This window comes from Furipterus horrens, unplaced genomic scaffold, assembly GCF_987537825.1.
Source record: "Furipterus horrens unplaced genomic scaffold, mFurHor1.1.pri manual_scaffold_4, whole genome shotgun sequence".
Classification (NCBI taxonomy): Eukaryota; Metazoa; Chordata; class Mammalia; order Chiroptera; family Furipteridae; genus Furipterus; species Furipterus horrens.
This window is the reverse complement of record NW_028327174.1, coordinates 28532494-28558055: the sequence shown is the minus strand read 5'-3', so window position 1 is coordinate 28558055 and position 25562 is coordinate 28532494. Positions and strand designations below refer to the sequence as shown.

Below are 25562 nucleotides of genomic sequence, written 5' to 3'. Positions count from 1 at the left end.
CAACTTACGAACTTAACTCAAAACAACTTTTATGGATTCCAACCCACATGCCACCCAGTGATAGTGTCAGCATGTATCTGTAGTTTAATGAAATATAAGTAGAAGAATTTTCCTTGGGTCATAAATTTCATCAACACTAAGCAATCTCATGATTCTAAACTGGTGCATATAAATCTCAACTTTATTTAGGATAAGTAAGACTCTATGATTAGAGTCCGGCGATCTGTGGCACATTGGTGATATTGCTTCTAAACAGCAGAGGGCCAGGCTTCCCTATGACCAACGCCGCTTAGCCCTTTAAGGTGGTCACAGCCTGCAGTGTTTTCTTCTGGTTACCACAAATCTTTAAAAAGTTGTATTCTTGTTGGTTATTTCTTTTAAAGGAAAGTTATCAATTTGGCAGAGATATTACTCATTGTTTGGAAGTACTTCAAAAGCACTAGTTTAATACCCACTCCATATTTTAAAAAATAAATGCAAATCTAAACTCAGTTGATCCATTTTATTGGAAGGTTGGACCAAGGCTTTCTGAATGCCATCTGAACTTAAAGGATATAGTAAAATAAACATTGCAGGTCTACAGTTACCCCATTTTTATAAAATCTTTTCTATCTGTGCCTATACACACAGGGATGCACTAATGTACATTAATGCTCACTGAATTTGAATAGATTTTTGGGGTGTTGGGTTTTGAGTTATTTTTCTGCAATCTTTCTGCTAATTCTAATTTTTTTTCCTTATAACTGGTGTGTATCATTAAAATAAATCATTATTCCGAAAGTTTTTCTTAAAGCAAGTCAAGCATTTCTATCCAGTCTAAGAAGGAGGTAAATGCACCCCAGGCAAATTTCAAAAATTCAGCACAATAGAATTTCAAAATTAGGAAACAATGTTTACTACAGATTCTTTAATCAGATTGTTTTGATACAATAATGATGTAGGTGATTTCCATTTACAAAACTCAAATCTATCAATTTCCCCAAGAAACACTGTTTTGTTTTAGAGGCATTTTATTTAGACAACAAAAACAAATTAGATGTTCAGAAGCAGTGTACAATGAACGAGAGATCAAACTAGATACTTTATCATGTAATCCCTCCTTTTTACAATGAAAGCAAAACAAAATGGTTTCTGCTTTAAGGGAAAAGTCAGAAAAATAGGCCAATATATTTTTCTTCTCCATAATAACATAAACAGCTACAAGAATCTAACTGTAATAAGAGAAATTGAATCTTGGCTTGCACATATTCATTAAAGACAATGGGCCATCATACCACAAGAGCAAAACTCCACCTGTCTTCATCAGATACTCTTGCATTTTCACTTACAGGTAGCATCAAGTTAGTTCCAACACAGGAGCTAATCCGTGTTCCTCGTTACTTACTGCTCCATGTTTGTCTTAAGCACAGACCAACTCTAGAAAACTGATGCTTTTCTCTGCTTGCTGGTTTTAGTCCATAGGTTGTATACTATTTGTGGCATAGGCATGAGACTCAGGCCTTCACTTCAGGAGTTGAGCTATAGATGGAATCTGAATTCTCTGAAGCAATTTCTTCTACAGTTACAAAACAAAACACAAATAAAATCACATCAGTCAACGTTACAAAGGACAGAAGGAAATCTACATTTCTGTGAATAAAGAAGTTGTTGTTGTTGTTTTTAATGTTCTGGTGAGAGGAAGCAAGAGACTAAGTAAGTGCACATGCCAATAATGACCAAACTCATGCCACTGAATGAGCAATGAAGAAAGAGTCCGTGCGTTTCATCCATTAACTCTTTTCCACCGTAACTCAACCTCCAAGGGGCCCCTCTCCCTGGCTGAATCTCCAATGACTCTGTCACATCTTTTAAAGATCTGACTCCTCTTTTATTTGAACTCCAAACAATATGATATAATCAGGGCATATACAATTTGTAATGGGAAAGAGCACTTAGTATAAAATAAATGCTTAATCAATGTTAAATAACAATTATAACTGTAACAATTTTATTCTAGCGTCTGACTCGTAAGTTAGACTCTCAGCTCAATAAGAATAACTACCCATCAGTCGTGTCCATAACATATCCCTATGCCTACTACTATGCAGTAGGTATTTAAATAGTTGTTATATAAATGCATACAGATACATATTTAAATTTTCCATTATTTAAGTATGTTCATATTTAATAAGTTTCCTTTGTCTACATAAGACTCATGTAACACTTCAATTTTAAGTCCCCTAGAATTCTACAAAAGTTAATTCATTAGTATTTACCTAGCTCCTCTTCCGTTGTCTCTGGAAAACTGATCTTTGGCTTTGCCAGCTCACCACTATCTTCTTCTATGAAAAGACAAGCAATGATGATCTGAATTACAATATTACCAATAATAGAAGTATTTTATAAGTAAGAAGAGTAAGCCAAGACTATTCCAAGCAATGAGATACAAAACATAATAGGAACAACTCCTTTTTAAATAAGTATAATAGTATGTTTTTCCTTAAAAATTACTTCTGGGTTCATATAACTATGTTGGGAACAATAACTAACTACTTTTATTAAAAACATGTCTACTTATTAGCAAGAACCAGGGAATAATGCTACTCAGAGACTATACATATTTACTTATAAATTCTTCCTATTGCCCTCTAACAAATCTTGAGTTAGGTCCAGTCCATTCACTAAATCACCCAGTGTGAAAATACAGAAATAGAATAGACACAAAAAATTTAAACAAACAAAAGAATATAGTAGCCAACTTAGAATCACATGCTTCTCTTTGCATAAACCATATTATATAATTTAAAATCTCTTAAGAGACAGAAATAGTTAAACGACACAAAATTAGTTTAATTTGGTAACTTTGAACAAAAATTCTTACCAGGAAGCACACATTTCCAAAGGCCATATGTTTTTCCTACTACAGTTTGCCACAGTCTCAAAGTTCCATCTTCAGAACCACTGGCATAGAGTTCTCCATCAGGACTAAATCTCACACAGTGAATAGGACCAAAGTGTCCTTTGTAGGATTCTGAAAGAGGAGAGGGACTATCAGATAATTTAATAAATAACAGGTTAGGTACTGATACACTAAAGAAAATACTGTCTATATTTCTGAAAAGATGTAAAATTCATAATGACAAATACAAAGAACAATACCTAATTAAAAATAAAATGATTATCATCATCAAATGGTACATCACGTCTACCATTTATCCGTAAGATTATCCCTTTCCAATTCTAGCACACATTCTGGCTTCAGATAGTGTCTCTTTCTAACAACAAAAAACAATAACAACAACAACAACAAAAAAAAAAGGCTTCATGTCCCAGTAAGGATGAAGGATGGGAGTAAATGAAAACCTCCCTAAATTTTACAGAAAGTAAACCTAAAGTCTATGAGCTCAACCCCAAATTCCATATCCGAAACTCACTGCCTATTTACCAGGGAACGAATTCTTCATTAAGTCTATAGAAAGCCACTAGATGGAGCTCTTTTATACACTTTTTGTCTCTTAATTTCCTACCAAACTAGCATGCACTTATCCATTCTGTCATAGATTATTGAGATGTAAGATCACTAATAATCCTTACATATTTTAATCTATGAAATTTAATGAGAAAATGTACAGATCAGTAGTGATGGTGGTCTGTTTGGGTCATATCCTTATTTACGAACTTTTCTCATTTACTTTCTAATGCCTCATCACCTTTTTAGTTTTCAAAGGTCTTTACTGGACCAATGTTCCATCTGTCTCCATGTCTATTCAACTCGAAGACTCTCAAGCATCTCTGTCCTACCAGATATATCATGAGAGTATTTATCATGCAGGTAGAAAGAATAAGAAGTTTTGGAATGAGAATGGCTGGGCCCAAGGTCTGGTATTCACTAACTGTGACCTCAGATTTCAGGCTAATAATTTACTTCTCTTCTTCAAAAAGAATGACACAAGTAACAAAAACATTCTAAAACTCTGAAAACAGACACTAAAAAAAAATTTCTTTTTAATTCTTACTTAAAAGTCACTTATATTCAGGCAATAAAGGGTGAACCATAAGTAATTAAAATATAGAATTCTATATGGTCCATTTGTCAAGGTTCCACTTATCCAACATAAATCCATCGGTCTTCTCAAAACATAAAATTGTCTTTTGTTCTTTGTGTATCATTCTAACAAGTTGAGTCCACTGGGTGATCAAGTGGGACAGCTAGAAACATAGTGGCAGCTTATAGACACACACACACAAAAAGTATAAACACTAAATACATTAGTTCAAAAAGCAAAAACTATTTAGGAAGACTAAAGTAAACATTGAGAGCTATACTATGAAATATCTAGTCCATCAGATAAATGTAAAGTTACGACAAGCATTAACTTCAAATTAATTCTACATGTCTTTTCCTTTCATTTATCATGAAAATGGAAGCACAAGTCAAGACTCCTAAAAAGAATAAAAATAAAATAAAAACCAAAACCCAACCTCCTTCCAATTCTGATCCCTAAAGTATCTCTATAATAGGCTACAACTGTTTCCACACCCTCCTTCCCCAACTCACTACAGAATCTTAGGGATTCCTATGTTGGCAAAGAGAGGGGGAGCTAGGTAGATGGGGCTACATACCCGCACTGTACTTCAGAACAAATCTTCTTGAGTGTTTAATATGACTGACATAAGCTTGCCCCCTCCCCCACATAAATACACTGCACTACTGTATAGAATGTCAGACTACAATGAACTTGTTAAAATGAAAAGGTAAAGTGAGTTCAGCCTACTTTAAGTTCTGTGAACATTTCTACCCAAAATGGATAAAAATCCTTTACTTTTCACTTGGAAGCTACAAGCTTGTACTTAGCTGAAAATGGTGCTGGGGTGTTAATTACCAAAACCTAACATTTGATAAAGGTAACTTTACCATTTTAACCCTCAAGTGGTCACTTGGATGACAATGGTCATCCATGCAAAATAATCATCAGTTTTATTCCACTGTCGACATGGCAACGCTGCGTGTGCTCAGATTAATAATCTTCGAAAGGTGTTGCATCACCTCAGTTCCGGCCAAGCGCCTAAGCCCTGCAGTTTACCCAGAATTCTGCGACACACATCATCCGCGTGACCAATTCCATAAGTATTTGAAAATTGTTTCTTAGCTGCTGCTTCTCATTGTAAATGAAATTTATGACTATTTGTGAGTATTTATTTACTTTTAATTGTGTGGTATTGTTTCTTAAAAAAGCGTTGTTCTGTTTTGTCTGTATTGAAACTAGCTTTACAGCCCAAACATGTCAAACAGATAGACTGAACGGTGGCTCGAGGAAGATGAAGACTGTACAGATGGACCTGCTTGTCAGATGATGAGGTGTCAGATCATGTGGAGGAATTGAATTAACAGAAGTTACTTAGATGATTATTAATAAAAAATGTTAAAAAAGTGTGTTTGTTCATTTAAATTCCTACTTTTAAAGTGGATGGCCAATTTCATCCCCGCGACCTCTCACACTCCATTCGGAAGCGCGACCACTGCAGGGTTAAGGAAGGAAAGAGGACAACTCACCTAATTCTTCCCCACTATTATAATCATACTTATAAAGTTTAAAATCTTCACCACCAGCAACAAGAAATTCTTTCTCACGATGAAGAGATGCAGAATTGATGGTTGCAGGAGCTTCAAAGGATTTAATTGGGTCCAAACTGGAAAAGAATTTATATACTTATAAAAATTTGAATACTGCATAAATATTACAAGGAAATAATTAGTTATGTTTAACTGGTCCTACATTCTGAAAGCCAAGGAACAAGTAAATATCTATCTAGTAACATAGAGTGTATGTTAGAATACAAAAAAAAAAAAACCCTCAATATTAGGGGAAAAAATTCAGAAGAATACTATGGCCCAAGTGGAGTTCATCCCAGAACACAAAGACATTTCAAAAGACAGATATCACCATTTTGTGCAGAGGACGCCTTCTTGGAAATGTGTGTGCTGGCTATTTAAACAGTATTAATATATTGGGGGGGGGGTTTTGCTTAGAAAAAAATTTAATTCTGTGTTGTTTGCTTTTTCCATGACAAACACACAATTACCTTTGTAAAAAGAAAAATTTTTACAGTAAGTAATGATATTAAAGAATTATTTATACATTTTCAATTGCTGAGAATTTATAAAGCTTCTGCAACAGGATAAACCTTCAATTACATAAAATATAAATTGCTAAAATAGGTTCACTTTTTACTATCATACAATAAAAGAACAACTAAATTTGAGACTAGAGCAATATAATAAAAGTCAATCCATAATAACAGCTTCATCTGAATAGCAATGAGTTTAAACCTTGGCTCTAGTTCAAACCTAAAAATCATGAAGGCCTCCAATACCAAACATTAGGGCATTCCAGCTCCTACAGGCCACCATCTTATTCCCATCATCACACACTACAAAGCATGAAAAGTCAAATTAGTCATGACTTATGTGGGATCACTAAATAGAACTCTCCAGCTCAAATGTCAAAACATTCAGTAAACCAGCAAACCCCCACCACCAAAATGCGACTTAAGACAGTAGTCTACAGCAGGACTGCATGTTGCCGAAAGCCAGGAGTAAACAATTAACAGAGTTGTGCAATTTAATGGCTCTGGGCAATAATATTCCATTTATCAATTCACTGGCTGTGTATAAACTCCTTTACATTCTTAATTGCTCCTATTTAAACTCTGCAAGTTGGCCCTTTAGACAAAAGTTTCAGACTGCTGATAAGAGTAAAATGAAGTATTAACCATTATGGAAATTAATTAAATAACATATATACTAAGAACTTTTAAATATATTCCTACCCTCTGAACTCTACTTATAGAATTCTTTTGTAAGGAGACAGAGATGCAACATAACACTGCAGTGTTACACTAGGGAAATTGACACATAGTCTAGTACAACCTATAATGCAAAGTACCTAGTAAAAATGTTTCCCAAGAATTTTTAATGTCTAAGAAAATTTTAAAATACAATATATACTAATCAGGGTTCTAGGAACCAAAGTGGCGATAGGAACCCCACAAATAAAAATACATATATAACAAAGAAAAAAAGACTGGCAAAAATTAAAGCTACCATTAATATTTTGGAATTTATGGTTGTAGCACTGTGGGTAAATTTTTAAAAATTGTGTTTTCCAAATTTTCCCAAGAATATTTACTATATTTATAGTCACAAAATTAGGTCTGTTTAAAAAAATTATTAGGTTTACACATACTTGGGAATAGGAAAAGAAAATCATGATTTCTCCAAAATTTTAAAATGAAAAAAGGAGGATTAAGATCGCAGTGGTTTTATGTAGTCATGAACAACATTAATTACAGCACCAGTCCAGTGATCCTTTAAAGGAAAATATAATTTCAAAGTTGTTAAATTTTAACAATGAATGTCTTAAATATCTGAAAATTAATTTGATTTATTTCTCTGATTGAAGTATAATAAATTCTTTATAAACCCACTGTTAATGGAATGGAAACACTTCCCTCCATATTAAATAACAGCGATTTTCAACTGGTGTGTCACAGAAGTTTTAAAACATGCAATACCTGACTATTTAGTCAGGGGCACTGACCTCTTTTCCCTTAGATTGTCAAATAAACAATGACAACAGCCAATACAACAATAACCGTTCAATGTGAATAAATCAAAATTATACTTACTTTTTTTGTCAGAACAGAAAAAATATATTTTGTTGTGCTGCAGAATTTCAGTAATTAGTATGGGTGCCAGTTATATAGTATAGGCCAAAATTTGCCTTTTAAAGAGTTAAATACTTTTTCATACATGCCTTCTAATTTTTAAGTATTCTAGGTTGTCCTTTCTTACCAAAAAGAAAACGAAGATATTTCTTGGACATACCTTACTGCACTATGAAAAGCAATAGATCGCCCGTAAGTTATTACCAAAATCTCTCCCTCAGGAATATATTCCATACTGCTAACAGACATATTAAAACTTAGAGATTTCACTTCTGTCATTGTAGCGTGATCCCAAAGACTGCAAAAAAGAAAGAAGAAAATATAGTGGTATTTACTCATTTAAAAAGTTTGAATCCTAATTACATCTGCAGAATAACCAATAATCACAATTGTAAAACAATCTCCATTATAATTCATAAATTACAGAAGACACACAGAAATTCTGGGTTCCTATACTAGGTCAAATTATTGTTAGCTTGTTGGTAAAGTCAATCTTAATATTTAAATAAACTTCCCAAACAATTTAGGAAAACTATGCTATTAAGACAGGCCCTAATCTAATTAACTTCAGCAGTGCTCTAAATTATGGTTCTTACATTTTTTGTGAACCTGATGATGGCTATGTATCTTTCCACAGAAAAATACATCAGTTTTTTTTATATACAAAATTGTATATAGAATTTTAGGGTTTCATGGACCCCCTACAGTCAACCTGTCCCTGACCCAGGTAAAGAGCACCTAGTAAATTCTACTCTGTAATAGTAAATGGACACCTTCAGAAGAATGTGACCTATGTGCTGAAGTTTTAATGTTCAGAGACACTGCTTCCTACATAACAGTTACAAAAAATATTTAAAATATAAAGCTCTAAGGTCAAATATTTTTTAAACTTTAAATTATTAAACAAACATTACTTACCGAACAGTTTTATCATCAGCTGAAAGGATCTGCTTATCCTCACTGCACCATAGAGCCTTTTTAATACCAGAAGTATGGCCACTGATTTCCTTAGGGTCTTAAGATAAAACAATTTAAAATACATTTGTTAATATTTGATCTCTAAAACTGAGCAGTATTGGAAAAATATGTAAAAAGAAAAAAACATATTTTAAATTAGGCCACAACTTTTAAAGCCCAGCACAGTTCAAACTTGTTAATTACGTAGAATACATTCAATTTTTCTTTTCCCTTTCTTTCTTTTTTTAAATAATTTGTTTGTTTATTTATTTATTTTTAGAGAGAGGGGAAAGGAGAAAGAGAGGGAGAGAATCATCACTGTGTGGTTGCCTCTCACTCGCGCCCCCAGCTGGGGACCTGACATGCAACCTAGTCATGTGCCCTGACTGGGAATCGAGCCATGCATTCAATTTTTCTATATTGGAACAAAAAATCTTCTGCATGACAAAGAACCCATGAACTATGATTCTATATGAGGCAAAAGTAAATACACCATTCCCTCCGGGCTACTTTTCTGCTTTCAAAAGCATTACTGCATCACAATAAAATAAAAGAATAATGAATGTGGCATAATTTAATAAGAATACAGACCAAGGAACAGGACAGCTTAAGTTCATTCTAGTACTATCACTAATCCTGGGACCTCATCCAAGCCACTATTAGTAGTAACATTTAAAAAAAAAAAAAAAAAAAAGGTGGAGGGTGGGTAGAGACTAGAAGGGGAAAAGGGTAATGAAAAGCAATACAAGACTTCTGGCCAAGATGGAAGCGTAGGTAGACACAGTACATCTCCCTCAAAACTAAGAAGGAATTTAGAACCACTTCAAAACTAAAAAAACAAACAAACCGGAATATCCAGAAAATCAAACTACATGGAAGTTCAACAAAGAAACACAGAAGAGATATTCAGCCCCACAGGTAGGAGGCCCAGAGCCAGGAGGGAGAGAATGAAGTGTAGCACTGCGGCAGAGGCTGCAGGGGCGGCGCTTGGCTGCACAGCTAGCAGCTGCGGCAGCACAGGGGCTGTAGCCGCGGTGAAAAGCGCAGTCGTACACTTTAAGCCTGGCAAGCGATCCCAACCCCAGACCAGACCACGCAGCTCACAGTTCTAGCACCCGGGAAGGTAGAGCCATACTGCTTCTGACTATGAAAATCAGTAGAGGCTGGTGTGCAGGAAAAAAGTGCCGGTCTCTCAATGGAGGCAGCTTGTTCAGTACAGGAAGGGGGAGAAGTGCCTGGAAAAGTGGCAATGTTCCCTCTCAGACCCCTCTCCCACATACAGCACCATAACGTGGTGAAACAGGTCACCCACACTGATGAAAACCTAAGACTCCGCCCCTTACAACATAACAGGTGCGACAGCTCTACCTAAGACACAGGCAAACACAGAAAGCTGTCAAGATGAGGAGACAGAGAAGTATGGCCCAAAAGAGGGAACAGATCAAGGCTCCAGTGAGAAAACTGAGCAACAAGGAGATAGCCAACCTAACAGATGTAGAATTCAAAACACTGGTGGTAACAACGCTCAGACTTGACAAAAAAAGTTAAGCATGACAGGGAAGAAATGAAGGCTATACTAAGTGAAATGAAGGAAAATCCCCACAAAACTAGTGATGAAGGAAAGAAAACCAGGGTTCGAATCAACAAATTGGAACATAAGGAAGAAATAAACAGTCAACCAGTACAGAAGGAAGAAACAGAAACTGAGAAAAATGAGGAGAGGTTAAGAAACCTCTGGGATAACTTTAAACGTGTCCAACATCCAAATCATAGGAGTGCCAGAAGGCGAAGAGGAAGAGCAATAAATTAAACACTTATCGGAAAAAATAATGAAGGAAAACTTCCCTAATTTTTTGAAGGAAATAGACATACAAGTCCAGGAAACACAGAGAGTCCCAAATAAGCTAGACCCAAGGAGGAACACACCAAGACACATCATAATTAAAAAGATAAAGATTAAAGATAAAGAGAGACTCTTAAAAGCAGCAAGAGAAAAGAAGAGAATTACCTACTAAGTTGAACTCAGCATTCAGAGCAGGTATTCTACTTTGTATCCAGTTCTCAGAAACAAAGCAATACATTTTGGAGCATTCCTAGCAGAGATACTTTCAGCTCTAAAACTACTCAAGAGTTTCAGAGGTGACAAATGGAGAAGAAAGGCCATCAGAATAAATTTGTGGTTTTCTCGAAATTAAAATAAAACTAAAGTAAAAACATGTATGGTGTTTCAGTAAAAGCTCAGTTAATTTATTATTTGTATTGCCAGTAGAATGGAAGAAACTCTTTCAAAAGCAGCTTTGAGAAAGGTAAAAGATTAAAAATGTCCCCCTAGGCCCTGAACTACCTTGCTGAGTCAGACAGGTATACTTTGCTATCTTTTTTGGCATAAAATTACCAAAAGAATAAAGAGAAAACTCTTCATAATCTATACTCATCTAGTTTGTTTTCTTACAAATTTCCAACGTTGATTTATCAATAAACAATAAATGCCCATGATATAAAATTTAAGATAACAATTAATATATAATATGCAACAAAATTCTGTTTATCATATTTTGGTAGCTTTTAAAATATGTATTATGTGGCTAGGAAAGCATTAAAATACTACAAAATAGAAATGAATATCTGGGCTAGGGAAGAGAAGATGTCTTACAACTTCTGTATAAGGAGAGAATTCATAAAGGAAATGAAAAGATTTTACCACCAAAATTTTTCAATGTGTATATCATAAACCTTATTAACAAAATTTAAAAGCAAATGACAAATTAGAATACAATAAATAAACCTTAACATCAGTAAGAAAAAGATGAACATCACAATAAATGGGCAAAGGGCACTAACAGGTAATAAGTTTACAAATGAAGAAATAAATTAAAATGGAATTCAACAGTATTTTAATCTCAGATTATTTTAAGAAATTCACAATACAAAAGAATCATTTTTCTTCTATTAAATTGGCAAAGATAAAATTAGTTATCAGTGTTTGTTAGAATAGGTTAGCTATAGATACATTTTTACACTGTGCTGGAGGGAATTTTGGTAATATCTATCAGTGGCTTTCAAGTGTAGCTCTTTTTATCCCAGCAATTCTATTTCTACGTAGTTATCCTACAGAAACAACTGTGAAAATATTTACAACTATAAGAATGTTAAGCATAATGCTGCTTACATTTAAAATTTGTAAGTAGCCCAAATAGGCTACAATAAGAGATTGGTTAATTCACTTATTCACAGAGAGACATAGAATAAAATTATTAGTTGCAGTTTTAAAAAACTCTTCTGAATGGCTAATACATTCACATGGTTCAAAAATCTAAATATATGTACACAGAGAGAATTCTCACCATTCTCCCTAATATAGATAACTATTCTTTCTTACCAAACGGTAACAACACTGTTATGCACCTTTAAAAACTTAGTAGCAAAAAAAAAAAAAAATTCAGTATAAATTTTTAAACTATAAGACTATACAAGTATACTATAGTAAATAAGTCAATATTCAAAAACATATCGCACAGAACAATAAACTGAAAGAATAGGAACCAAAAACTAAAGATATAAACAACGATTAATACTGGGTTATAGATTATGTTTTCATTTTTTCACCATGAGAACATGAATTAGGAAAGTTATTTAAATTAAAAGAAAATAAAACCATAAATACACATAAATTATGCTTACCTGCTTCTGGTTTGTTCAAGTCATATATGCGTAACAGTTTATCCTGTCCCCCAGTTAACAAGTAATTACTATCCTAAAAACACAAACAAGTAAAATGTTACTAGATTAACCATTTAATGGTTGTACTGTATCTCTTTGAAACTTCAACACCAAATAAAATCCAAACAAGCTCACATGTCACAAAGAGATACAATACATGTCAGTTCCTTCTGAGAAGATACTATAAAGCATTCACCTTTGTCATAATGCCAAAGCCCTTTGAACTTCCTAGTGCAAATATGTTCCACCACCCACCACATAAATTAGCTCCATCTGCCCTGATCCTCTCCCCACCCTCCTGAGTAGCAGTTCTTCAATGATCTCAAATTTATCCTCTCCCTTCTGAAAGTAGTTGGGAAACATTAATTGGGCATTTTATATGTTTACTGCTACTGATGGGAGATTGATACAAGAGTTCCAGGGTATTTTTAAAGCCTCATACCTCATTAACCAAGAAAAAGTAAATTTGTATAGCTTAACCTGTAATCAAATCAAATGTAAGCAAATATATACCCAAACTCCCCCAACCAAACATAAACCGAACATACAAACAATTTACCTGTGTAAAATCCACAGACTTGACAATGTGTTTATGAGCCAGGGTCATCAATTCATCTCCCGAGACAGCATCCCACACTTTCCTAAAAATGCAAAGTAAAATTAAAAGATAAATATAATGGTAATATTGATGATTACAAAATAATTAGGTATGTGAAATATTACATAAATGCATTGTAAATCTCCATTATCTCTGAACAGTTCATTTGATAAAATATTTAAATGAGTCAAAAGGAAAGAAAAATTCTCTGTAAAAGTCGTATCACCTAATTTTGACAGTAGAAAAGATCTATAAATTTAAATAAATGAGACTCATAAAGTAACACATTCTTACCGTCATTTTAGACTATAGCCATATTTTAGCAAGACTGCAAAACATTTAAACTAAGTTTTAGTTTCACCCTTTCACTTTCTTTCTCTATTCTCTACTCTCATGTATACACAAAACAAAAAAATGAAAAATAAGAAATCCTTTTAAAAATGTACAGGAGAATAAAAGGCCCTGATACAAATCGTGTAAAATTTTAAAGCAACACAACAGAAAATATTCTACCCACTTTTTCATCAAAGTTGACTCTTAAATTCTAAAATCCTAGTCCAATTAACTTCCTCCCAAAGTATCAGCCTTGGATTACATAATGGTAATACAGATTATTTTTAATCTCAACTGCATGTTTCCCTGACCCATCCCAACCAAAAATATATGTAGTTGTGTATTATGTCCATATGTCAAGGAATAATGGTTAAATAATACTTTACAAAAATATTATAAGGTGTTCCTGCCAAATAAAAATGCTTAAAGTTTGTATACAAGGAAGAGAACTGTTAAAAGTAAATAGCTATGCTCCATAAAGGTTTCCATTTTGTTATAATTGACATTTATTTCCAGGAATAAAGTGAAAAATAAAGAGTAGAGAAAAAAAGAAAAACAAAGTGTATGTTTTCTTCATTTACATACTCAATAAACAATAAATATATAAAGTATGTATTTTATGTCATTCTAGACTTAGTGCTAGGGCACAAAAGAGAGAAAAGAAATGATCCAAAGGAAGTTCCTGACATAGTAGAGACTTAGCTGAGAAGACATCCATTAAGTAACACATTAAATAAACGTAACTAAAATACAAACCTATGTGGCTATAAACACAGAGAAAAAAAAACCACACTACTAATTACTATACCAGACAGTCCGGAAAATCTAAGCAATGGAAGCCAATAATCTTAAAGAGCAAGTCGTAACACACCAGGAACAACAAAAGCCAGGATATTGTAGACAAGCATTAATAGCAGGTACAATGGTAAAGACATATGAATGACCACCTAACAGCAATAAACACTAATGATATAAACCTTACCTATTACATACTTGAGTCATGAGTGGCTAAATAAGTATATTGAGAGAAAGTCAATTATGAGTATACTGATACTAATTCTCAAGAATTCATTTCTCTTTGCAGATTAAACCTGCTCCGGTCTCTCCCATTTCGAATTCAATTCTGGCCCAAACCTACTTTCCCAACCTTACTTTTATTACTTCTCTGAATCTGACCACACCAGAGTATAAACCATTCCTCAAACAAGCCATATTATTTTCTTCCTATGTGTTTGCAGACACTGTTCTCAGCTATCCAAAGTTGTACTCATCATTCTCAGGGCTCATTTCAAATGCTATCTGTTTATGAAACCTTTTACTTATCTCACCTCCAGTAACCATCCCTATCTTTTCTTTCACAGAGCTCAGCTTATACTCATTATGTGTTTAATTTTGCTTTGCTTTTATTTTTAGCATGTTTACTCTTAATCACAAAGAAATCAGTGATAAGATTTTACAAAGATTAGGATTCCAGACTGTTGGAAAGACAGAAGGTGTAAAAAGTGAGGACAAGAGTAAACACACCTGCAACTAGTTATTCACATGATGTCAAGTCTCAAACTGGCAATGTCCTTTGAAATACTTTCAAGTATATTGAATAATCTCCAAAACCTCCTTAAAGTCTTAAGATTCTGCTTAAACTATGTCCATTCACTTGTGAAGAGCAAAGAACTGCCGTGAGCAAAGCAGTATCATCCAGGGGGGCAATGCATCTAGCCTTTTTCCTGGTTACAAACATTACTAAACCTGAGGATGACACTCTGCCAGAGCATGTTCTAACCACTTGTACTAACTCTGGCATCTCTCCATTATTAACAGTAAGTGTCCTAAAAAGGGCTCAGAGTCCTCAAAAGAAACTGGAATAACCTAAATTTTTCCTAATGTATTTTTCAATCTCCAGGCAGTAAACTGGTATTAACTAGCTGGCTGCAGAATGCAAATCAAGAGACTGAAGTATCTTCGCCAATGTCCTTTCATCAGCTAATACAGCATTTATTTCATGCACAACTCGTGACGTACTTGTCATCCTCCTAAACTACTGATACTTCTTGTATCCACAGTTTGTTGCACATAATAATCAGGGCTATCTGTTCAACACTTCATATTCTGATAAGGGACTTACCGTGAGTCTCAAAAGAGGGGCATATTAACTTCTTTAAAGCCCAAACAAAACAAACTATTTCAGAGGGGAAAAAAGTGCCTATTTTAACATGTTGATCAAGTCATAAAAAAGGAGATAATACCAACTTTGATTATTAAGAACCTTATTCAGAGGAAAATTAGATCTTTATATTGACTTATTACAAGAAAAAAAGGTGATCATACACTTTGGTTACCTGCAGTGTAGATTTGATGGGAGGAGTGGAGGTACTAAGAGGATCATGGTAAGTAATGCTAACATTAGTTTTATAAATAAAATATATATATATATAAAGAGGATGGTGTTTCAGGGACAGCGTACTCATGTCCTGACTTGACTACCCAAATCACCCCAATATAACATTCTAGAATGACACAGAGATCGGCCCCGCTGAACACATTTTCTCCACAAGAAACAGGAATAAAACTCACCTCTGAATAAGCATGACATTAATAAATTTTCTAAAAACATAAGAATGGGGGCGGGGGGAAGAAGTTCCTAAGATTGATTTATATCAACTAAGATTAATCAGGCAAGTTGAGGGAGCTATTCTTTAGCTGGATCAAGTTCCATAATACATAATAACAAGGCCCAGACAAGTCACTAACAGAGAATATAGACAATGAATGCATACACTCCCACACCTCACAGACAGACACAGAACAAATGAGGGGCGAGGGGCAAGTCCCAGCTACCATTTATGGAGCACCTGCCATGGAACAGACACTACGCTAGAGTCCAGGGATGTAAGTGGAGAAAGGTCTCTGCAATTCTCCCTGTAACAGCATTCATCTTACAACCATTTTATAGATACAAAAACCAAAGTTTAAAAAGCATCCCATGATCAAGCTGGAAATATGAAGTGTGAGTAGCATGTGAACTCAGCCATGCCTAATGCAAAGGCTTATATCTTTCCCACTGTATCATGAAACCTAAATGCCTTAACTAAGAGAGAAAAACAGTATTCCTTCTTGATATTTATACCTACTCAAACTTCTTTTGTAACCATATAAGTTACAAAATAACATATATATTTTGGTCTCATGGGGAGTGGTGGCTATTATTGTTACCTTACAGATGTAACACTTACACTGCTATTAGACTTTAGACAATATTCTGAATATTAGAGACATATAAATTCATTTAATATTCACAATCAACATATAAGGTAAGCAATATTACTATTCTCATTTTCACAGATGATTAAATTGAGAAAAAGAGAAGTTAAATTAAGTTCCCAAAGTCACAGGGCTCTTCAATGATGGAGCCAGAATTTACGTATAGAATTTAAGTCTAAACTAGCATCCATACTTTTACTACCATTTGTTAATACAGACACAGACCTGAAATGTTAAGAAAGCACAAAAACAAACACTGAATACCTATCCACAGACATAGCTTCAAATGTATGATTTTGGTTACTAATGCTCTGTAAGTGACCTAATCAAAGATAATTGTTCTTCTGGCGGCAAGACAAAATCCTGAATACTCTTTTCAAGATACTGTTAAGTATTTAAAGTGCTATTTTCAAACCCTTTTCTCTCAGAGTAATTATCACATGAATAGTAATTTCTACTTAATGCCCTTTATTTCTTTTCCTGGGGACTGGCATTACAATAAGGCCAAATGTACAAACCAAAGAGTCTTCACAGATTTTATAGAGACAGGCATCCTTCCTAACAAGCTTTTGCACGGGTCCCTGAAAGATCAGAGCCAGCCCTGGACAGGTAGGTCAGTTGGTTAGTGCGTCATCCCCATAGACCAAGGTTGTAGGTTGGATCCTTGGTCAGGGCACATACAAGAATCAAACAATAAATGCGTAAGTAAGTGGAACAACAAATGGATGTTTCTCTCCCTCTCTCCCTTTCTCTCTAAAAAAAAAAAAAAAAATTAAAAAAGTTAAAAAATAAAAAAAGATCAGAGCAAAGACCATCAAGCAGGAGGTGAGGAAGCATTTTGCTCATGTATTAACATCGTTAGGGCCAAATAACACAGAACTAAGGTTAACAAATATAGATCTTTCGAGTACTGCAATTCAAAAAGCTTGCCTCTTTCAATGCTAACGTCCACAGTATCTAAATTTTGTTATATTTACATCAATAACTTAGTATTTCATTTAAAATACCATTTTAGTAAATATTAAAAGGTCACCACCAGACCCAACACTTAGTTTCTCAGTAATGACATTTTTTAAATCCACTTACCAAGTATTTGAAATCTAATTATTAATCCAAATTTTCTACCTGTTATAAATTCAGTGACATCCATTCCCAATAACAATGCTAGGTTCCAGAAGCAAAACTAAGATCCATAATTCATCTGTCCTTTATCCTTCTACTCTAGAAAACTTCCTCAAGTTATTTATTCAACAAACACAGAGTATTCAATAAGACAGGGATACAAAAAATATAAGACATGGCCCCTATCTCAAGAAGCAACGACATATAAACCAGTTAGGTACTATAAAAGTGCCAGAACTTCTGACACAGGAAATGGTGTGAGCACAAAAGAGGAACACACACCTTCCAGCACTCGATAAGACTACTAGTACTTGGTCAATCTTGCTTGTCTGAGCATCACTTTTATTTCCTATTTTGACCTCCTTAATTAACAATCAAAGGAGTCTCTGTCACAGTATAAGCCTGCATGCTGACATCCAAAGCAACATTTGGCCTGAAGTTGCTGACATTAAAAAGACTTATAAAAAAACAAGCTGTTCCTTATTTTATCAACATTATATACAATCAGAATAGGGCACAGCACAAAGCCTTACTGTAGTTATGAATAAAGGCATAATATTCACTTAACACAGAAAAAGTTCAAACTTTTCTTACTGATCTCTCAGCATCTCAAATTTAACCCCACGTAAGGAGTGTATCTCCCACTCCTTATTTAAAATTTTTAATTTAAATTTTATTTAGTTGGTCGAAAAGTCCCGTTTAGTTTTTTCCACCAAAGACACATTTTTTCATTTCACTGATAACTATTGATTTGGATATTTTGAGTATGTTGGCTATCTCCCGCATGGTATAATGTTGATTGCTCTCAATTAATGTCTTTTTAAAAGATTTTTATTTAAACTTTTCAATTAATGTCTTGATTTGATTGCTATCAACTTCAACTGGACTGTGGAACATCGTCCAGCAAAGAATCTCCACAAAACTTTGCTAACCACTTTTGACTTTTACAATCAGGCACAGCATGTTCTCTATACACTGCACACATCAGGGGCTTTTTTTCCCGTTTTTACTTTTTTCGAAATAATAAAACAAATATGGTGAAAATGTTGCAAATTTTCTTCCATCTTCAATTTTAAATTCCTACAGAAAAATTCATCAATTTTGGGTTATTTTTTTTTTTAATGCACGCTGATATGACAACTGTCACAATACAAAATTATTTCAAATGAAGTTAAAGACAACTAAGTGCTTTTCAGAGCCATCTTATGGAACAAACCAAACAAACTTTTAAGCCAATCCAATACATACAGTAAAATTCACTCAGTGGTACAGAAGTCTCTGAGTTTCAACAAATGCAGAGTCATGTATCCACCACCACAAATAATTTGCCTTTATTTTTCATAATAAACTTACGGTATGTTAATTTGCTTAAAACAAAGGAGCAACACATTTACATTTGCTCTTCAGTGTGAAATTGTCTTAGGAGGAAAAAGAACAGAACTACTTTTACTCTCCAGACTCTTAAGTCTAATGAAGTCTATTAAATGTACAACAGATTTTGGCATTGATTGCCTTCCTTAGTTTATAGATTTAAGTGTCTGCTAAGTCACAAACATAGTTAGGAACTAGAGATAAAAAGATTATATAAAATATGATACGTGCCCCAAAGGGGAAAGTGAGTTATTTCAAGTCACTCTAATAACATATACAAAAGCCAAAAATCAAAACAGGTAAGGTGTATTCTGGCAACAAGTAATATAGACTGTAGGGCATATGGTGTATTGTGCCAGATGATGCTGATAAGCTAGAATGAGGCCAAATTTTAAAGTGCCAGCAACTGAAGTTTAACCTTTAGGCCAGGGGTTCTGAGGCAGTACATCAGAATCACCTAGAACAACTTTTGGGAAGGAAAAACAAAGAAAAAAAACAGATGCTTTGCACTCCATCCCAGACCAAATCAGAATTTCTAGGACACATGCAACTAAATATTTTAAATGTTCCTCAGGTTATCCTACTGTACACCCAAGATCATAAACCACCAAAATAGAAGAGGAAAGACAGGAAGATTACTAGACAGAGAGGTGACATGAAGAAATTTGCTCTTAGGAAGACAACTGACAGCACTATGGAAAATGACTGGACAGAAAGCGACTCGTGGCAGGGATCTGAATTAAGGCAGTGGTAGAGGCCTAAGAAACACTGTAGTCAGGAGGCATTCTGCAGGTAGAATGTAGAATCAACAAGATGAAGAAATCTGGATGGTAAGTTAAAAATCAAGAACTTTAAAAACTTAGAAAAAATGCAGAGTAATTCAGTTTGGGAGTTTGTAATATGCCTAAAGCCAGTCAACGAAATCTGAGAATGAGATTCCACTAAAATATCTGGGGCCATCAGCACTCTAGAAAAGTCATAGGAGTGTATTTACCACTCAGAAAGCACACGTGGAGCAGGATTTCTAAACAAGACCATGTGATCACTCACTGTCTGGAGTGCTTGCTAATAATATGGATTCCTGGGTTCCAATCCAGACAGGCAGAGTAAGTCTCTTCAATCTGAAAAGTCTGAGAACCGCTCAAGAAAAAGCAGCAGACAGGACTAGGACGGAATTTCAGTGATAACAAACATCATGTGGTCTGTGTAGGACTGAATCAGAATTTTATGAATGACTGAAATTGAAGCTGGATTATTTCTGAACCCAACCCACAAAGACCTCCATACCTGGCCACTTTGGCTATACTTACGCTGTGAAATCTGCAGCTGCTGTAGCCGCTTTGGTGGCATCTTTATTCAGTGTTGCACCCCAAACAGCACCTTTATGACCCAAAAAAGTTCCAATCCAGTCTCCTGTATCCCCCTGGCGTAGCATAGGTTTACCATCTAAAAAATATTTTAACAGATATGTGATTTAGAAGTTCAGATTATTTGAAATCTTAAGATTCAAATATAAAACAGTCATGTTCAATAACTTAAGGGAAAATTGCATTTGCTATCTGTTTTCACTCACTGAGGTCACTAAGGAAATAAATTAAATTAACTTAGTTACAAAGTGTGGCAAAAGTAATTCAGTTTGTTACAAGTTGTTCGCATGGAATACAATAACAATAATACAAGAATAAACTGTTTCACCTACTCACGACTTTTATTTTTTACAAATGTAAACCTACTTGTGTCCCACCCTGTATGTGTAAGTTATCTATATAAATTAACTTAATTAACTGAAGAACTGAGCTCTCTGGGAAGCATTTGTAATCCGGTGGGGAGAATACCAATCTGCATCCAAATCTAGAACTAGATCTTATTTTGGACAAACTTGTTAACCTAAATCTCAGTGTCCATTTGAAAAATGGGACTAGTACCACAAAGAAATATCCAATGAGGTAATGGGAGTGACAAGTCTCTGTAAAAATAAGGTAAGGTTTTACAGGACTTAGTCTGGCCTAGTTTTTCCGTATCCCAACCCTTTGAAAGATATTTAGTTTGCTGGGTCGGGCGTCCTGACAAAGTGAGCAATCCCACTTCTCCAGAAATAGCAATAAGGGTAAGACGAGAAGCCTTAGTTGGAGACAATACTTAGCCTTGTTAGAGGCGCCACAAAAGCTTCCCTTGGCTCCACCGGCGGAATCCCAAACACTGTCTCTGGCCCTCATCGCAAAGACTGACAAGCTCACAGCCCCCGGGGCACCGAACAGTGCCGGCTTCGCCCTCTCGGCCCAGTCCTAGTCCTCTGGAATCCCCGATCAGCGGCCCCGCTTACCTTTGCACGCGCTGATTAAGAAATAGCCGTAAGGCGTGATACCACTGAAGGCCAAATCAACCACCGGCCGCGTGTGGCCGGAGCAGGTGAGCGGAGTCTGCCTCATTGCCATGGCGGCGGCAAACCCAGCGAGCGGGATGGGGCGCAGAGGGTCGTTTCGGTCTTTTCTCTTAACTGCAGTGCCTCCAACTCCTCAAAAGGCCCCCGCCCTGACCCTGGGGCTGGGCCGCCCAGAAACGGGCAAAGGAAGCCAATCCGGAGACACCGAGGTCAGGAAAGGGTTAGGGACGGGTCGGGGAGCCTGCGACCAGCCACCGACAGCCAGCCGCTGAGGGAGGGAAGGGAGGGAAGGAGGAAAGTAGGGGAGGGGGAGAAGCACAGAACCAGCGGCCAGGACCCGGACCGTCCACACTGCCACCGGCAGGAAGTGACGATTCCAATGACGCTAAGCGTCCGCTGGAAGTGACGATTCGGTAGGAAGGCGGGTTTGTCCCATAGCAAAGAAGCGAGTGGGACAGCAGCGCGCAGGCGCGTGTTCAGCACCCTTAGAGCAGCACGTGACGGCGGCCCCGCTCTGGCTTGATTGACACCTGGGGGCGCTCTAGGTTCTTCAACGAAGTCCCTCTTGCTGAGCTCTGACCAGTCTCTAACAGCGTTGCGAGCCCTGGACCTGGTTTGCCTGGTGCGAAGTTGTTCTGATCTGCTCAGAACGTGTACCTGGCGGGTCCTGTGGATTATGCGCCAAGTATCTGAACATATCGACGGTAAAAACCGGAGTTGTTCTCAGTGGCGGCCCAAACCAGCAAACAATGCCTAAGAACTTTTTAAATATTTATGAACAACTATATAGGTAGCTCTTCTGCGATTGTTTACAAGTCCCTCAAGAAATGTAATTTCCCCAGCCACCTCTTCTGTTATGTAACATTCCTGTATTACTAGTGTTTTAGACATGAGTGTTACATGGCTTTAAATACAGTTAAATTCAAGTTATTTTTTTTTTTTTTTAGTTCAGAGCACTCGAGTAGTGGTCTAGTTTTACTAATACTTGCAGTAATAAAATCTGAAGACACACTCCCAATATACAGATAATAGTTTGTAAATTATGTACATGTACATTATAACACATAGACAAAATACTAATGCTAGAAGACTGTAAAAACTAAATTATAAGTAGAAACTCTAGTCTGGTCTTCCTGCAGGCGACCCACTTCAGGTATCATTGCTCTGTGTATCAACAAGAACTGTTGATTAATTGCTCATACAAAAGCTTTCCTAAGCAGGAAAGTTCCTTTCTTTGGGCCAGTTGTTTCTTTCCATGGATGATAGAGTTTAAACCAAAAACAGAAGAGATTTTTGTGATTTATTCACTACTTTACCCCCAAGGCCATAATATCTTGGCACATATTAATAAATATTCAACCAGCACAAGTGTCCATGAATATTTCCTTATCTACCATCATCTTTTTTGTGGTAAACATGTATTACCATTCAAGATTCAAGTCTAAAGACTCCAGTGGGGACATGAAGTGCTTCCTCATTCTATTTTCCTTCACGTTTTGTTGACTCATTTATAGTAAAATACTATATGTTTTCCATTATTTTTTGTTCTACTCCCTCTCTGTGCCAACCTCACCCTATGGTCCAACCCATATATATATTCCATACACACTCTTAAATTATGAGCTTCTTAATGGCAATGGTTATGGCTTTGTCATGTTTGTACTCTAGTACCAAGAGAATGAATGGCATTTGGTTTGGATAGTGAATGTTCAACAAATGCTTGTTTACTGATTGCTGTGGGAGGCAAATAAGTAAAAGACACAACTCAAGTTAAAACAACTACTTAGTAAAATATTAATAAATATCCATATGTTGCTCATTGTGTGTAGGTAAATATATAACTGATAATTACTTTGTCTCTAAAGGATGTATACTTCTTGCTCATTTGGATTCTTCTAAAAGTTATGTGTTGTGATCAACAGGCTTCAAAGTCTGTTTAATATTAGAAGACAGATTAATGCAATTAAGATGATTAACCACATTGAAAGGTTAAAGGAGAAAAATGATATCAATGTATGTGCGAAAAGTTTTAAATAGAATTCAACATTCATTCATGATAAAAATTTCTAGAAATAGAATGGACTTGATAGAATATCCTGTTGATGAAACACTGAAAGCGTTTTCTTTTAGGTTGGGTATGAGTAGGCACGGAGAGCCTTCCGGCAGAAATGCTGGTCTGATACTTCTGAAAGAAGAGTGGGAAATAAAGAGGATTGCACAGAAACACTCAGACTACAACGCAAATCTGAAAAAGCCTTGTCCAAGCAAGTACCTTGCATAACACATTACATTGGTGAGATCTGGGACACGTGGCCATACATGTAGCCACAAGGGAGTCTGGAAAATATAGTGGAGCTGGGCATCCATGTGCTCAGGAAGACAAGGAAAATAAACTTGAGTGCACCAGAAAGAGGCTCAGATAGTTACCTGTTTTCATTTGCTTTCTTCCCTTTGACTTATATCTTTTCTACTGCATTCTGTGTGCTTTCTTCACTTTTTTTTTCCTTTTTTTGAGTCAATTCTCTTTCTTACTGCTTGACATGTAGTTTTTAAAATATCATTTGTTGACCTAAAAATAAAAGGTTAATGTTAGAGGCAGCAAGCTCTTATTTGAGATAAAAAAAAGAATTGCAATTCTTGGAAGCACTTATTCAGGCAGAAACCCAAATAGTTTTCCATTTAGGAGGTAAAGACAAGGGTATTTATGACAAAGGGAGGGGAAATAATTATGTGAATAGAAGGAAGGAATTTCTATTCATGTTAGTAAGCCAAGGAAGGAGTTTTTATAGTTGCAAGTAAGCTAAGTTATTCTTCAATATCTTTAATTTTCATTCTGATAGTCAGGATGTACGCTTTCCTGATAGCTTGCAAACTGTTTTTTGGAATACACTGTTGCTTTGGCCCAGTTCAAAGTTTATTTTGCCCCTTTCAGACAATCCACAGGTTTGAGGACCAGGAGGGATTTACAAGGTAGCTTCTCTGGGATGGCAGCTCCAACTTCATTTTGAAGTGGCTCCATTGATATTATTTTTCATATATTCATGTTTTGTTTTTGACTTCAGTTTCTTTCTTTAACTCTGCCTTTGCATCTTCATTTATTTTCACATTATTTCTTATTTTGTCTCTTGTTATAGAGTTCATGTTTTTACTTTTTTAGAGAGTGTAGGGAAGTTTTTGCTACACATTTTATTATTTTAGTAATACTTGTACACTTATGTGGTTTTTTTGTTGTTGTTCAAGGTTTATATGGTGTTTTAGTTGGAATGACATTTGGATAGTTGGCTGCATTATTTATGTGTAGACTTTCCATTTTACCTTATATGGCAATGTACACTAATCTGATTCATACAGTACACGAAATAGGATCCTTAAGAACAGTTATGCACAAAACATGCAACATCGGATTTATACATTGGATCCCAGGATGTGATTGGAGAAAAAAATCTGGTCTAGGCACATTGGGTAAAGAAACAAGTTATGTAACACACAGTGAACACACACATAGTTTGAAGGACTACGGTATTGTGTGCAACACTGGCAGTGGTGCCTTTGGGGAGGTGGAACTATTTCACACTAATCAGTTTAGGACTACACAAGATAAGTACCATCCAGCATCAGGATATAGGGTCTTTCTGGGGCCTCTGTCACCCGCAGTGTTCCAGGTGCCTGGGGGCACCAGTGCATGAGCACCCCCTGGGGGTCTGGGGATGCACAGAGGGAGGGGTTTCTTGCAGACAGGACTCCTTCAACCCCCTTTTGGCCCATCTCATGGGTGTGGCACAGCCTCTGGGCCTGGGTTCAAATCCCTGTGAAGCCTTTGGGACAAGCAGCCATGAGTATAAGTGGGATCTCCTGGGGTTTTCTGCATTCTCAGGCACAACCCTTGCTGGAGGGTGTCAGGGGCCGGATCACTACCACTCCCGGTTCTTCTGGGCCTCCCTCCAGTCCCTCCCTTGTAACTCGGCCTGCCTTCCTCCTCTGGCTCCTCAGCTGTGCAGGCACACACATGCTCAGTCACAAACCACAGCCCCAAATGCCCCCCATGCAAATACACATGCACATAACTCAGAAGTGCTGCCTGGAGCAGTGGCCAGGTGACAGCACTGCAGGGCT

The 25562-nt window shown here is 36.0% G+C and overlaps 1 protein-coding gene across 2 annotated transcripts; it reads right to left on the bottom strand.

Moving 5' to 3' along the window:
• Window positions 1-892: 892 nt before the first annotated feature.
• On the bottom strand, window positions 893-21831 carry STRAP (serine/threonine kinase receptor associated protein). 2 transcript variants are annotated; one of them, XM_090272889.1, is made up of 10 exons: window positions 21390-21831; window positions 20377-20512; window positions 12944-13025; window positions 12346-12418; window positions 8626-8722; window positions 7868-8005; window positions 5534-5670; window positions 2861-3010; window positions 2256-2321; window positions 893-1555 (listed from the first exon to the last, which is right to left on the bottom strand). In XM_090272889.1, the coding sequence occupies exons 1-10, from the start codon at window positions 21499-21501 to the stop codon at window positions 1494-1496; spliced, it is 1053 nt and encodes a 350-aa protein (XP_090129015.1). In that variant the 5' UTR covers window positions 21502-21831; the 3' UTR covers window positions 893-1493. The 2 variants fall into 2 exon arrangements, with proteins under 2 accessions (XP_090129015.1, XP_090129016.1); XM_090272890.1 differs by having other exon boundaries at window positions 2256-2318.
• Window positions 21832-25562: the final 3731 nt, after the last annotated feature.